A 15,357-nucleotide genomic window follows, 5' to 3' on the forward strand; every position below is an offset into this window, starting at 1 on the left:
CATCCCATAGGATGCTGCCTAATCCTTCCCAGTGCCGGGCCTTGGTCAGGCCGAGGGAATTGTTCCACTGGCTACCCAGAGCAACCTGCTGATGTTTTGGTGACCTTTTCTCCCGGGTGTGTTTCTCATAGTTGCCATCCATCCAAAGCAGAGCAGGGCCCTCCTGTGTGTGACCCAGCACTGCAGAGTGTCCTCAGTGCTGGGTTTGAAGGATGGGCATTTCCAGTGGCCTGAACCCACCTGGCAGGAGGGGTTGGGCTCTTCTCCCCCTGTGTGCACCATTCACTTAAGAGTTGGACTCGATGACCTTGTGGGTCCCTTCCAACTCAGAATATTCTGTGAAGTGACAGGACAAGAGGAAAAAGCCTCAGGCTGTGCCAGAGGAGGTTTAGGTTGGATATTGGAGAAAATTTTTTCATGGAAAGGGTGGTCAGGCACCGACACAGCTGCCCAGGGCAGTGGGGGAGTCCTGAAGGATTAAAAGCCAAGTGGATGTGGCACTTGGGGACAGTGGTGGCCTTGGCAGTGCTGGGGAATGGTTGGACTTGATGATCTTAGAGGGCTTTTCCAGCATTAATAATTCCATGATTTATGCTGGAGGAAGGCCTCGAAGCCCAGGAGCCCTGTGTGTTATGTCTCCATGTGCTGTGGGCCGTGTTTGGGAGCTTCCCTTGATGAGAAGTTTCTGTTTTTCATTGGCATTTCCTGAACTTTCCCTTTGGCTTCCCTTGCCATGGTGTTGGCATCCCAGGCAGCCAGGAACTTGAGTGTGGAGCTGGAAGTGACCTTTGCTGTGGGATTGTGCTGGTGGAGCTGTGCTGGGATCAGCTCTGGGGTGTTGATTTGCAGACCAAGGGGCACTTGGCCAAATTTGCAAGCAGAACTTCTGCTCAGGCTCCAAACTGTGCCCAGGGTAATGTTGAGGTGGCACCAGCCTGGAGGAAAACAGCTCGTGGCAAAATGTTGTGTCCCTGGGGTTCCACACAATGCAAAAATATGTCTCCAAACAGATGGAGGGGCTGTTTTATCCCAGTGTTTTAGGGCACTGGGGGTTGGCTTAGATTTTTCCACATTAAAACCGTGATTTAAAAACACCATCAGTTTTCTGCAGCTTCTTTCCCGTCAGTGGTGTTTTTCTAATACCTCTTTCCCACCTGATGCTCCTCCCAGTTTGTGTCTCTGGATCTTGACAACCTGTGTGTGGCACCCCCATCCCTCAGCTGGAGAGGTGGCTCCAGGCTGGATTGATTAGCAGTGTATCCTTAGGAAAATCAGGATACTGCTGGATCATTTCAGATGGGCTGTTGCAGCCTGGTTTTTATCCAGATCCACGTATTACCTTTAAAACATTGGACATGTTTGAAAACCATGGCACTCTGACCAAAGAACGCTTCCAGAGGTGTGGAATGCTGCCTCCTCACTGGGAATGGGGACAACTGCACTGTCTACTTAATGGGACTTCATATCCACTTCAAACTTTGGTGGGCATTTTTTGTTGGATCTGGGGAAAGAGGCAACACAAAAGGCACAAATGAGGGGAAAAAAGGTGGTGGTCTGGGAGATTTGGGGCTCTCTGTGTGCTGCAGGAGGGGGGGGGATCAGGGAGGAATACCATGGAAGGTAGAAGATAATTTCTAGAGGCAGGGGTGAATCTGGGATTAGGGATTGCTGATCTCTGAGGATGAGCAGCATTTCTGGTTTGTGACCTGTGGTGGGACTGCCCAGCTCCCCTCTGAACCCACAGGGCTGTTCAGAATCATGGAATCCCAGAATCTCCTGAGCTGGAAAGGACCCACAAGGATCATCCAGTCCAACTCCTGGCCTTGCACAGACACCCCAAAATCAATCCCACCCTATCCCTGAGGGTGTTGTCCAAACCCTCCCTGAGCTCTGGCAGCCTTGGGGCTGTGCCCACTGCCCTGGGGAGCCTGGGCAGTGCCCAACCAGCCTCTGGGGGAAGAACCTTTGGCTGAGATCCAACCTGAGCCTGCCCTGAAAGAATTTCATGTATTATTGTCTCAGTAATGCAATGGGGTTTTTCTGAAAGGTGCTGCCATGGCTGGAGAAGGTGCAACACACAGTGTGTCAGGTCACACCAGAGCACAGACATCCACAGGCACCTCTGTGCACACATGGCTTGCCCTGAAGCTGAAGGATCAGGGCATCCACATTCCAGCTGGTTCATGAGCTGTGTTGATTCCTACTGATAAATGCCTTTTATTGGGGCAGGGAACGTGTTGAATCCATCGGAGTTGGGCTCCCAGTTCCCCGGTGCTGGGCAGTGTCATTCCAGGTGGTTGATGGGAATGGCTTTGCACCCCAGAGAGGAGGAGAAAGGAATTAATTGAGTAAGGGAGTGGATGGTGTTCAATCACTGAGCAGGAAGAAGTGGTTTCCAAACATTCCTGGCCGCTCTGTGGCCTCTCAGTGCTCTGGGAGCGCTCGCTGTGATTCCAGGTGATTTTTCTGCTGAGGGATCACGGAACAGTAAAAGCTGGGATATCCCTTTCCTGTGACTGAGACAGACAATAAACATCCTAATCTCACTTGCTGCACTGAAGAGTGGATTTACAGCTGTGTGCTGAGCATAAAACAAACAGGCAGAGGATTCCAGGGCAGGCTCCTGTGCTGGAGCAAAGCTTGATTTTTATGGAGTTTTTGTGTTTTGAAATTGGCTGCTTTGATTAATCCAGCCTGATGTGTGCCAAGCTGTTCAGCATAAACTCAGCCCTGCTTCCCCTCCCCCATCTCCCCTTCTCATCCCTCATTTGGTTCTGAATGGCTTCTTGCATAAACCAGGGACTGCAGGGATTGAGAGGAAAAAATGTTCTCCATAAATGTATTTATTTCATGGGTTTCCTTGAATGTTCTCATGGTTGCAAACCTGGGCTTCATGGAGAATGATGATCTTGGACCCAAAAAAGGTGGTGGAGGCCACAGTCCAGGAGTTCTGTGGCCTCAGCACCTGTGTGGATCCCTGTGTCCCTTGAGGGGTGGCTGGGGAGGAACTGGGAGTGGTCCATGGATGTCCAGAGCAGAGGTTTCTGCTGGGCCTGGTGTCTGTTTTCAGTTCCTCAGTCTGCTCCTGAAGTGAAAAAAGATGTCCTGGAATATCCTGAGCTGAAAGGGATGCACAAGGACCATCCAGTCCAACCCCTGGCCCTGCCCAGGACACCCCAGCAATCCCACCCTGTACCCCAGAGGATCAGCCAAACCCTCCCTGAGCTCTGGCAGCCTTGGGGCTGTGCCCACTGCCCTGGGGAGCCTGGGCAGTGCCCAACCAGCCTCTGGGGGAAGAACCTTTGGCTGAGATCCAACCTGAGCCTGCCCTGACACAGCTGCAGGCCTGAGCCTTAGACCAAGGGCAGAGTTTAAGTTTCCCCCTGTTTAAGGCCAAGAACACTCTCAATGAGAGCTCAGCAAGGTCCTTAAATTAAACCCATTGCACTGGGAGGTTTTCCCAAGCCTCTTAAAACTTGGAGAGTTTTGTGAGTGTGATTTAATGGGAGCTGTTTGAGCATGATTTAATGGGACATAAAATGCCTCTCACTCTGATATCCCATTGATCTACAGGAGAGACAAAACTCTAAGGTGTCTCTTTCTTTTGGCTATTGATTCACAATATTTTGATATAAGTCCTGCAAGCAGGTGCCAGCCTGTGTTTAACTGGAGACAGCAGGATGTGGTGGGGACAAAAATGTGGCAGGACCTGTGCCTTGGGTCCACCTGCAGAAGTGCCCTTGGCTGGGGAGCACCTGATGCACGTGGAGGAAAAACTTCCCAGACAACCTGTTGGTACTGGTGGGATAATGAACGTGGGCTAAATTAAATATAAAATGAGGTGCTGCTGTTTAACCCTATGGGTTAAACACTGGCACTGACAGGAGTGTGTTGTGGTGCTCTCTCCATTGTATTTAATTTAAATGTAAAAGTTTTCAAATGTCTGGAGTGTTCCCTTGAACATTCCCCTCACTGGACTGAGACTGGGCAGAGCAGATGCAGTGAGAGCTGAGTGTTAGAAATGAAAACGGAGAGTCACAGAATCCCAGACTGGTTTGGGTTGGAAGATCATCTTGTTCCACCCCTGCCACGGGCAGGGACACCTTCCACTACCCCAGGTTGCTCCAACCTGGCCTTGGACACTTCCAGGGATGAGGCAGCCACAGCTTCTCTGGGCAGCCTGTGCCAGGGCCTCCCCACCCTCACAGGGAAGAATTTATTCCCAATATCCCATCTAAACCCACTCTCTTTCAGTTTGAAGCCATTTCCTGTGTCCTGTCCCTCCATGCCTTGTCCCCAGTCCCCCTCCAGCTCTCTGGAGCCCCTTTAGGCCCTGGAAGGGGCTCTCAGGTCTCCCCAGAGCCTTCCCTTCTCCAGGCTGAGCAGCCTCTTTTGGATAGCTGGACAGACTTGAATCCTGAATTTGGAAGTATTTTGGCCTGGGATCCGAATTTTGAAGGCACAGAGCCAAAGGCTCTCTCACCTGAGGGGAATAAATGTGGGCAGAGGTGAGGTCTGATAACCTGTGCATTCCCTGTCCCTGCTGGGATCTGGGCTGGCTGCTGGATTTTCTGAGCTGTCCCTCAGGGCTATGCCTGAAACACTGAAGGCAGCAGCAATTTCCCACCTTTTGGGGTGCAGGAGGGTGCAGGGGAGGAGGGAGGTGTGTAAGTTGGGGTGAGGGGCACCCCAGCAGCCTCTCCTGTCCTGGGACCTGCTGAGCTGCAGGAAATCCTCCTGACTGCCAGCTCAGGGCTTTCCAGGGATCAAACCCTCAAACCTGTGCCTCTGCCTTAAATGGTCTGAAGTTAAGGCTGAACCACAGAGTCCAGATTAACCCTTTATCTATTCAAAGATGCTTAGAAGAAAAAACCCAAACCACCAAACAGCCCAAACTTCCCATCCCATGTACCCTCCATTGCTGCTGTTTCTAACAACTTCCCCCCGGCCCTTCTAATTATGTTTGAGCTCAAATCATTCCTTTCCCCGTTTCCCCTCTCTGGCCCCAGGAGAGCCCAGAAGCCCTGGGTGTTTTCCTGAGTGCAGGAATGTTTGGGGCTTGTCCACCCCCTGCTTTTGGCAGCAGGGGAGTGCAGAAGACTGACAAAGCTGATGTTAATTCGGCTGTTCACTGCTGTCTTCCCCACTCCTGTGGTCACAGGGAAGCCACCAGAGCAGGGTGTTTGTGCAAAGCCTTCTGCCCCCCTCCTGCCTGGGGAGAATTGCAGCTTTGTGCCCCCAAAAATGTGAGGTTTGCCTTGCCCACTGCTTCCCAGGCTTACCTCCTCTCCCTGGATCTCTGTCCTCAGCAAGGGGGGAAGGAGAACCCCGATGACAGTGGTGCAGGGGGAAGGGGAGTGAGCAGCAGGAACCTCAAAGAGCTCGGTTTGGATTTTCCTCCAAACCTCTTTGATCACAGCTGAGCTCTTTATCCCCCGGAGCTGCCTCGGGGGAAGGGCTGCCCAGAGGTGAGCAATGATTAAAAGGAAACACTCCTGCCCCTGTGACAACCTTCTCCTCAGCACTGCAGGTACCAACATAACCAAAAGGAGTTTTTTAATTTCAGAGTCAGCTCAGTTTGACTTCCAGGGCAGGATTTCAGGGTCAGTTGTCACTTTGCCCCCTCATGGCCATTGATTCATTTTAAAGATCTTCCCTTTGGAAGCTCCTTTCAGCATCTGGCACATCCCATTCTGCAGAGCTCTTGGCTTGCCTTGGGTCAGGCAACAGTTAAATCAAGAAATACAACCTCCTTTTCAACCATCAAACTTGTTTAACTACGGAAGATTCATAAAGAACTGTGTTTCTGTGCAGATCTTTGTCTCCCAAGTCTCATTTTGGAGCCTGAAGAATTCCTGCTGTTGCCTAAGAAACACTCAGCACAATTAAATCCAGAGGTATTGTTGGGGAGTCGAGGAGCTTGAAGCAACACTGGGATGTCACTGGTGCATTTGGTCTTTCTTTGCTTATCTGGGCAGGATTCACTCCTTGTAATTCTGGGAACTCTGCTCATGTTGGATGTCTAATCTGTCATGGATGCAGGGAGGGAGCAGGGAGGCTCCTTCTTTTCTTCCCTCACACTTACTTACTGTAGGGAAAGCTGGAGAGTTTAATTAAATTGTTGGAAGTCGTTAAAGATCTCGTGTTTGCTTTGTGCAAACAGAGGGATGAGGTCTCTGATTAGGATGAAGTGTGGCACTGAAACATCTCTATCCTGTTGGAGTGGTGTGTGCTCCCTGCAGAGCTTGGGGTACCTGGACTCTTCCACTTGGAGCTGCCCCAGTTCTGCTCCAGGGGTGTCCCTGGCTCTAGGGCTGGTGTGTCCATGTTGCTTGTGGGGGATGGAGCTGGATGGTGGGTGACCTGGGAACTCCTTCCCAGGAGGAAGGATGCACAGAAACACGTCTGAGCAGGTTCCTCTGATGCACAGAAATGTGTCTGAGCAGAGACCCGGCCACCAAACCTGCCCAAGTTAAGCAACTCCTCCTGAAACCCAGGGAGGTGATCACAAGTGTTTGGTTTTAACCACCCTGCCTGTGAAGTACAAAGACACCAGTTCATGGGGATGTACTTCAGAAGTATCTGCTAAGAGAGGTGAAACATTTATTAAGACTATTTAGCCAAGGGTCATTTTATATTCATTTCTTCCCAAAGCAAATGGGGAGAAAATTCATAAGTGCCGTTTAAGAACAAGGCTCGTTTCTAAGCACCAATTAATCTTTGGACAGAGCTGGAAATGTGGAGTTCCACTCCAACTACTAAAGCCATTTTCTGTCTTCTGGAGGCCACTCTTTGTTACATTCCCACAGTCCTGTGAGCGCAGACACACAAACACAACCTCAGTTAAATGAACTCTGCATTTGCACCCTGCCCTGGGTGCTCCCTCATCCTGGTGGATACTCTTTGTTGCTATGTCTTCCCAGATAGCATTGCTTAAAGGAATGGATCTCCAGGCAGCTGGAACCCCTGGCTGTGCACAGCTGGAACCCCTGGCTGTGCACAGCTGGAGTCCCTGGCTGTGCACAGCTGGGAGATGGAAGCCGTTGTCTTGCACCACATATGAAACATGTGCCCACCTCGAAGTTCTGCACTGTGAGCTCTGCTAACCCCTCTGCCTCTCTCTCTGCCCTTTGTGTTCCAGGTGCAAAGAGCTGAAATATGGCAAGGACCTGCCCCAGATCTCCATCATCTTCATCTTTGTGAACGAGGCGCTGTCGGTGATCCTGCGCTCCGTGCACAGCGCCGTCAACCACACCCCGGCTCACCTGCTCAAGGAGATCATCCTGGTGGATGACAACAGTGATGAAGGTGAGCAGCATCTCCCAGCTCCAGAACACCAGGAGGGTGTTTAATTTCTTAAAATCTCATGGAGGAGTTGCTCTTCCCCCAGAGGCTGGTTGGGCACTGCCCAGGCTCCCCAGGGCAGTGGGCACAGCCCCAAGGCTGCCAGAGCTCAGGGAGGGTTTGGCTGATCCTCTGGGGCACAGGGGGTGACTCTTGGGGCTGGGCCTGTGCAGGGCTGAGGGTTGGACTCCAGGATCCTTGGGGGTCCCTCCCAGCTCAGCACATCCTGGGATTCTGTGAAGACTCTTGCCAAACTGAGAGTCCCCAGCCCTGCTGTGGGTGTCCGTGGTGTCCAGATACGTCCAGGAGTGGCCATGAGGAAGCCCCCGAAGCTTGGGTCATGCAGGGCAGAGGTGCTGGGCTGTGTCTGGACCTCCCTTGTCACAGTGGGACTGGTGAGGAGCAGTGAGGGGCTGGGGGCTCTGTGCAGAGAGCAGACACAGTGCAGGTCATTATTGTGCTGTCCTGAAAAGTAGGTTCCTGGTGGCAGGGACCCACAGGCTGTGGGCTCCTCCACCACACCAGGGGACCCTCTCCACCAGTAGAGTCCTGCTGCTCTGTCTCTGTAATGGGATAAAATTGTTGGTACCTCCTAATTTTGGGCACGGTGACAGTGCTGGGAGGCACAGGGTGTGATTTGTTCTCCACACTGGTTTCTTTGCTTCTCAAACAAAAAGAACAGGATCACACCACGCTTAAAATCTGAGGTAGTCGTTGTTTGAAAGCACAGCTGAAACCTGGAAGGCTAAAGGAAACCACAGATCCCTCTGAGCTTTCTGGTCAGCAGCATCCAGGAGCTCTGCATTCAGGGGGTCCTTGTTTCTAATAATAACCCTTTGGCTGGTGCAGAGATGCTCCTCTAAATTTAATTTCCCGTGGAGTTGAGGGCCAGCAGCCTGGAGCCAGGAGCTGTTGGGCTTTGGCCCCTTGCAGTGGGGTTAACAGATGTCTTCTCTGTGTGTGCCTCAGTTTCCCTGTTGTAAAATAACATCCCAGGTCTGTAAATGGTGAGACCCTGCAGAGACCCTCCTGCCTTATGTTTTGGGTGTGGTATGGAAAGGAGAAGTGAAGAGGAAGAGGAGGAAACAAACCCACCCAACCTGCCCAAGTCAGGCCCTGACGAAGCCCGGAGGGGGATGTTTGGTTTCCCACCTCACACATGTTGGTTCCAGTTCCTCTTGGTCGCTGTTGCCTGCCCTTCCCTTCTGCTTTGGATCCCACAGAACTGCAGGAGGGGAAGCATCTTCAGACTCAGATTCTTCCAAGGCATTTTTGTCTTCCAACATACAGCTGGATAGTGGAATTAGGACATTAGGATAGTTAAAATCTTCATGAAGAAGGTTTTTGGTTACTGCCTTCTTCAACTACCTTCATCAGTTGTGCTGCATGCTTTTAATATTATTAAAATAATAATAAACGCGATGCTGGGATCAGAGGGGAGAGCAGGGAGGGTGCAGGACGTGGAGAACTCATTTCCAGAGGATTCTGAGACACTCTGTGTGAGAAGAGATGGTACAGAACGAGCTATTCAAGCCTGGAAAAATAGGCACTCAAATCCCACAGTAATGAGCACCACAGAGAGCTGATGAATTATAATTACCAGTAAAAGAAACAGGAGGGCAGCTCCTCAGCTGGTGGAAATCACAGCAGCTCCAGTGCAAAGCTTGGATGGTGTCCACCAGTGAAGCTGTGGGATTTCAGAGCTGGAACTATTTGGAGAGAGAAGGGGAAGTGGAGGTGATCTGTCACTGGAATATCTGACGTTACCCGGTACTTGAAGTACCATTAGAAGTACTTGAAATATCAAAATGAGCTACTCCTTCTCCAAATTTTACACTGTCAATGGGGGAAGAGAAGAAAGCTCTTTAAAAGAGAACCCATTGGAATAATTGCTGAGCTTCTCCTGCCATGGCCATGCACTAAGAAATGTGTTTTTGAACAACCTCTTCCAATCCCTCAGTGTGAGGCGCTGGGGCTGATGGTGAGGCCAGAGCTCTGAAAGGCCCAGGACAACAAAATAAATCCCTTCAGAAAGCAGCTCCCCCACAGGCTGGGGCTGCAGGGTGACAAATCCTCATCTGCTGCTGAGCCTGCAAGGCACCACCTTCCCTGGGGGTGCTGAGGGGGCTGGGACAGTGCTGGTGGGGCCCAGTGGTGGGGCTGGATGGTGGTGGGGTGTTCTAGGGCAGTCAAACGAGTGGCCAAAGCCTGAGGTGTGTTCAAGCCCTTCCAGCTCTGGGATCTCACAGAATCCCAGAAGGGTTTGGGTTGGATGGGACCTTAAAGCTGCCCTGGGCAGGGACACCTTCCAGTAGCCCAGGTTGCTCCAAGCCCTGTCCAGCCTGGGACACCTCCAGGGCTGTGCTGGAGTGCCCTGGAGCACCCCCATAGCGAGGGAGGGGGATGCAGGGCAATGACCCAAACTGGTGGGCAGAAGATGGGAAAATCCCAACTCCTTGCACAGCAGGCAGTGTGCCTGCTGCATCCCACCAAGAGGTTGCCTCAGGATCATGAGCTTCCAGGGTCCAACCAGGGCTGTGCTGAAGGTTGTACAACCCCAAGGTGGTTCTGTCCTCAAAAACACTGGGATGGAATACAAGGAGAGAGGGTGTGGGGAGGGAGGTGATGTTTTTAGCTGGTAGGGTTAGTTAATAATGTCAGTGCTCTGCTGGTGAGTCTTTGCAGGCATCACGACAAATGAGATTTTTTAAGGAGGGATTTGAAGGAAGATAATGAGGTAACTTGGCAGATGTTTATGAAGAGCTCCTCCCAAGCGTGTAATAATCTGCTTTTCTCCTGTAAAAGAAATGATACAAACCAGAAAGTGGCTCTGGGTCTCCTGTGTTCACTCTCAGCATTGTCAAGGAGCTTCAATGACAGCAAAGAATTATTAATGGCAATAACATTGTCATAGAGTTCCCACTAATGGGAGGCAATAATTGGGAGCAGCAGCAGCAACATCATATAGTTGATGCTTTGGATATTGCAAACAAAGTCGTTGTAATAAATAGATTTGGCTTCTACAGGAAAATAATTACAGGAAAATAGTTCCTTGTGAGCCCTAAGATTTAGAGATGAATCCTGGAGGATCAAGGGCTGGTGTTGAGCAGAGGATGGGGCTGTGTGGGTGTGCCTTTGCAGGCTGTGATGGAACAGGAGGAGGAATTGCTGCAGCCTCTTTGGGAGCAGCTGTGGGGTTGGAGGGGCATTTTCTATGGGGTATGGCTGATGGGAAAAGCCTTTGGGGGTCACCTCTGTACACCTGAGGGAAGGCTGACCCGCAGAGAGCAGTGGCTCGAGCCCAGGAGCTGTGTTGGACTTCTGGGAAAGTTGCTCAAGGCTCAGGAAGGTCCGTGGCTGGGGGGATTTGTGTAGCTTTTGTCAGGAGGAACCACAACTTATCTGGGTAACTGAACAACAAAGCACCAAATATTTAAAAGACTCCTGGGATTCCCAAGTCAGCTTCAGGTTTTAAAATTAACCCCCTGGGTAGAGCAAAAGCCACCACCTGGTTGCTCTGTGCCCTTCAGGTAAACCCTGCCCAGTTCCACAGCCACAAGCAGAATCTGGTGTGTGGTTTTCAGACTGGAACAAACTGCTCCTCAGGACTCCTTAGGCACTCCTTGCCCTCAGCTTTGTTGTCGTGTGGTGTGTACAACATCACTGCACAACATAAAAGTGTGCAGTGAGAGATTAAAGTTAATGAACACAGGCATTCTGCTGCTTTATGTCTGAGCTGTAAATAGATAAAAGATGCCAGTGTATGGTAACAGGGGGGAAAAAAAAAATCTCTCCTTAAAGGAGAAAGCTTGGGGAGTTGCAGTCTGAACCCCCTTCCCCCCTGAGCTGCACATTACACTTCATAAAGACTTTTTTGGAGGCTGCTTTTATTTGTGCTTGTTGCAGGGGTGTGATTACAAAGCCAGTGTGCAGGTTGTGTTTGGGAGTGATAACGTGGCTCCTGGGCTGGTGGAGGGATGCAGCCACGTGCCCCTGAGATGCTCTGTTATCTCCCAGCTGCACACTTTGTCTGAGCCTGTTGCTTAATCATCACCTGCTTTTTTTTGTTGTTGTTGCTTTTGTCGTCTGCCTTTTAGTGCTTTTAATCTGGGATAATATCTCTTTGAAAAGTATAAAAGCAACCCTTTGGATAAAAGGCTGCTAAAGGAGCTGGCTACATTCGGGGAGACACGCTCGGGGTTGTAATTTACCTCGGAGTAACGTGTTAGCTGAGACTTGATGTATCACTTCTTGTTTTGCAGCTCATTTCAACAGCAACAGCAGTGGTTGGTGTGCTCTCACTCCCCCAGGAGCTGGCTCAGGGTGTTTGTGTTCAGAGGGAGAATTGCAAGGAGCTGAGTCACATCTCAGCCTTTCCCAGGCTCTGGTCCAACCCCAGAGTTGTTCCAGCTGGAGATGGGTTGTTTAAGTGCAGCTCACCTGGTGCTCTCCAGTGGTGTTCAGGTCTGAGGCTTTTGGGGTTCCCAGGGCATGGAGGGGAGCAGCAAACCTGAACTTCTTGGGGTGTCCTGTGCAGGGGCAGGAGTTGGACTGGATGGTCCTTGTGGGTCCCTTCTGACTCGGGATATTCTGTGATTCTGTTTGGGTTTCACTGAACCAAATGAATCAGAGGCTTGACCCGAAGGAATGGCTGGAGCTGTGTCAGGGCAGGCTCAGGTTGGATCTCAGCAAAAGTTTTGGTTTTTTTAAGTTTCTTAGTTGTTTTAGGATCCTTAAGCATGCAAGCCTTGGAGAGGAGGGCCCGACCAGGGCAGGGTTGGCTTATGACATCCAGTTTAGGACAGAGCTGGGAAAGCCTCTGGGTCATCTACGTCAGGAGCAGAAGCACTTGACTGGTTGGGCATGTGGATCACGTGTGGATCAGCCAAAGGTTCTTCCCCCAGAGGCTGGTTGGGCACTGCCCAGGCTCCCCAGGGCAGTGGGCACAGCCCCAAGGCTGCCAGAGCTCAGGGAGGGTTTGGCTGATCCTCTGGGGCACAGGGGGTGACTCTTGGGGCTGGGCCTGTGCAGGGCTGAGGGTTGGACTCCAGGATCCTTGGGGGTCCCTTCCAGCTCAGCACATCCTGGGATTCTGTGGAATGCCCCAAGTGGGACCAGCTTTGCCTGTGACCCCCTGTGAGAACTGATTCATTCACCTGCTCTCCTTTCACAGTTTCCTCTTGTACAGTTGCAGGTAAAAAGCTTCAGACTCACCTGGCTCTGAGTCTCCCTGCAAAAATGTCTGTCTGTATTTATTGCCTGTTGAAGGAGCTGCTTTAGTGAGCTCCTGCAGCAGAAACCCCCCCTGGGATGGCTTTGGTGTCTCGGGCAAGTGAAAATGTGGGATGAGAGGGGCTGGTGTCTCCCATGGCACTGGAGCACTCCCAGCCCTGGGTGCTGTGTCCTGCAGCCCTCGGGGTGTCTCAGAACAGCTCTTATCAGTGGCTTTTCCCACCCAGCTGGCAAACACCACTCTGTTTTCTTTAGGGGTGTAGAGGGGGTGTGGCCCCCAGGACCATCTGGGCATTGCTGAGTAAGGAATTTGGTGCTTTTGGGAGTTCCTTGAGCTTCTCTGATGCTGTTGGTCTTTACTCCTTTCTCTGCGTGTCAACAGGCACTTCCCACCTTTAGTCCTGGGAGCTTCAACAGGGTCTGGAGAGGTTTGGGCAGGATTTGGGTGTGGAGCACTGAGCATTTGGGCTGATGTCCGTGCACTGCTTATTTTCAGTGGCATCAGGTGGCTCAGTTTCTCTGGCAGGCCCATTTCCCAGCGAGCTGTGTAGGTGATAAAATAGTTTGCAATAGATACCATAAGTCATTGCAGCTGGCAGATGGTTTTTTTAATAAAGCAACAGGTCTATTGGATTGTAGTTCCTTGGACTTGCCCTTCAGGGAAGATCAATATGGACAGATGGAGAACAAAAGGCAGGATTGAAATAGAACCTGCTGGTGTTTTCAGTGAGGTTTCTCTCTGCAAATCTTCCCAGGAAGCAGCTTGTGCCATGGCAAAGATCAAACATTCACAGATTGCATCCTAAATAAACAGGAATGGTGTGGGTGTGCTCTGAAGGATGGTCCAGTCAGCAAAGGATGCCTGAGTGTGTGTGGGAAGAGGAGCACGGGGTGCAGAAGGAGTCTCCAGACTCCGTGGCAGTGCTTGGTTTGGATGGAATTGCTGGTTGTGTAGCCCCTGTAGATGCACCCACATCAGGAACATCTTCCCACCATCTCTCCATGGTCACCTCAGACCCAGGTGTGTGGTGACCTCTGTGCTCCCAGCACATCATCCCTCACCTCCTGCCATCCAGCAGCCCCTCAGGAGGAGCAGGACGTGGCTCTGGCTCCTTGGGGACTTCCTCAAGAGCCCAGTGGGCGTAGGAGTCTCTCAGGTTTAACCCTTTGCTGCCTCTTACAGCCCTTCCCTGTTCCACTGGAGCCACACTGTCCTTTGAGCTGCTCAAACAGTTCCCAAGAGGATTTTTCCTCTTTTCCTTCCGTTGAGATTAAAACTACAATGTGGAAGTTGTTTTAATTGTTTTAATTTAAAATGACTTCCCCACTGACAAAGCCACCTGAGATGCCAGTGCTGTCCTTGTGGAGTTTGATCTGTCAAAAAAGTCCCTGTCTCTGTCTCCTTAAAACCATTCAGGAGAGTTGTTGTCTCCATAAAATCCTGGTTTTTTCTCTGAGTGGCTCAGCATGAAATGGAAGTTGCTGAGTTATGGCTGAGTGTGATGCAGATGCTTTGAATTGAGGAAGGGGCTCATTTGCTTTATTCTTTTTATTCCCACTTCAGCATAAATGAGAAAAGAGACTTTGGGGAAATGGAGATGTGAGGGGAGCCAGCCCAGAAAGGCAGGACTGAAGAAAGCACATTTTCTGTGCTTGGAGGAAGGCGTGGAAGGGAAGGGAACAGATAATCCTTTTCCTTTGATGATTTCAAAGCAGATGGGACTTGCTGTTTACTCTTTTGCTCTCCATTGCTGTGTTTCCTTCATGTAGGAACTCATGTGTCTTAAGTATTTTCCCACGTGGATGATTCTGATGGTGGCTTTTTTTTCCCTGTATTTTTGTTCTGGAGAGAGAATGTGTGAAGGGCACTAGCCTGTAATGTGAGATCATGGATCATATCTTAATTTTCTGCTGACCCGAAGCCTCATAGGGATGAAAGACATTTTTAGGAAGTGCTTTCATGGTGCTAAGAGTCAGTGTTGGTGCACAGTGGCATTGCTGAGCTTTTAGAGCTCCTCTCACCCGCAGGCCTTTGTGCATTGAACTGATGCAACAGGCACTGAAAGGACCAAGGTTTCTGGCAGAGCACTGGCACTTTTCCAAGGGATGGAAAAACACACTTGTGCTTACCCCTCGTTGTAACCTTCCATGTGCTTCCACCTTCAAAGCCTGTGTGTCTTTTATTCTCAATACTTGGACTATATCAAGAGTTTTCCTGCTGGTGGTGACTTCAGGCCGTGGGTCCACGAGGTTCTCAGCCTCAGTTACCCACACAGGCTTGGACAACAGAGCACAGGGATCTGCACCTTCCAGTGAGCAGAAGATATGTGCTCTGAGGATCTTCTGAACAAAGGCAAAAGCTCTTTCATCCCATTGGAAAAGCAGGGAGGGGTGTGTGTGTGTGTTCAACTTTTCTACTGCCAAAGCTTGGAAAACAAACAGCAAGTGCCAGGACTGGCACAGTGAGGCTGAGTGAGAGGGCAGAGAGGCTCAGATGTAGTTTTGGTGTAGTCTGAGTTACTTCAGATGGGTTTGGCAGCATTTCTAAGAAAGATATTAAGCTATTGGAGAGTGTCCAAAGGAGGGAACGAGGATAGGGAAGGGCCTTGATTTGAAGCTGTGTGAGGACACTGAGGGCACTTGGTGTGTTCAACTGGAGCAGAGGAGACTGAGGGGAGACCTCAGTGCAGTTCCAGCATCCTGGGCAGGGGCAGAGGAGGGGCAGGGACTGAGCTCTGCTCTGGGGGGACCAGGGACAGCAGCCAGGGAATGGCTGGAGCT

General features: G+C 50.9%; 2 protein-coding genes across 2 annotated transcripts in view; both read left to right on the top strand.

The window, feature by feature from the left end:
• The window catches only part of AUTS2 (activator of transcription and developmental regulator AUTS2), a 1,122,443-nt gene that overhangs the window by 916,653 nt on the left and 190,433 nt on the right, over nt 1-15,357 (top strand). The window lies entirely within an intron of this gene.
• GALNT17 (polypeptide N-acetylgalactosaminyltransferase 17) overlaps nt 1-15,357 on the top strand; it is a 217,753-nt gene that overhangs the window by 74,333 nt on the left and 128,063 nt on the right. Inside the window, exon 3 of the mRNA XM_064677617.1 lies at nt 7,142-7,308. Coding sequence (XP_064533687.1) covers nt 7,142-7,308 — 167 coding nt within the window. The remainder of the gene's footprint in view (nt 1-7,141; nt 7,309-15,357) is intronic.

This window comes from Pseudopipra pipra, chromosome 21 (assembly GCF_036250125.1).
Source record: "Pseudopipra pipra isolate bDixPip1 chromosome 21, bDixPip1.hap1, whole genome shotgun sequence".
In the NCBI taxonomy this organism is placed as follows: Eukaryota; Metazoa; Chordata; class Aves; order Passeriformes; family Pipridae; genus Pseudopipra; species Pseudopipra pipra.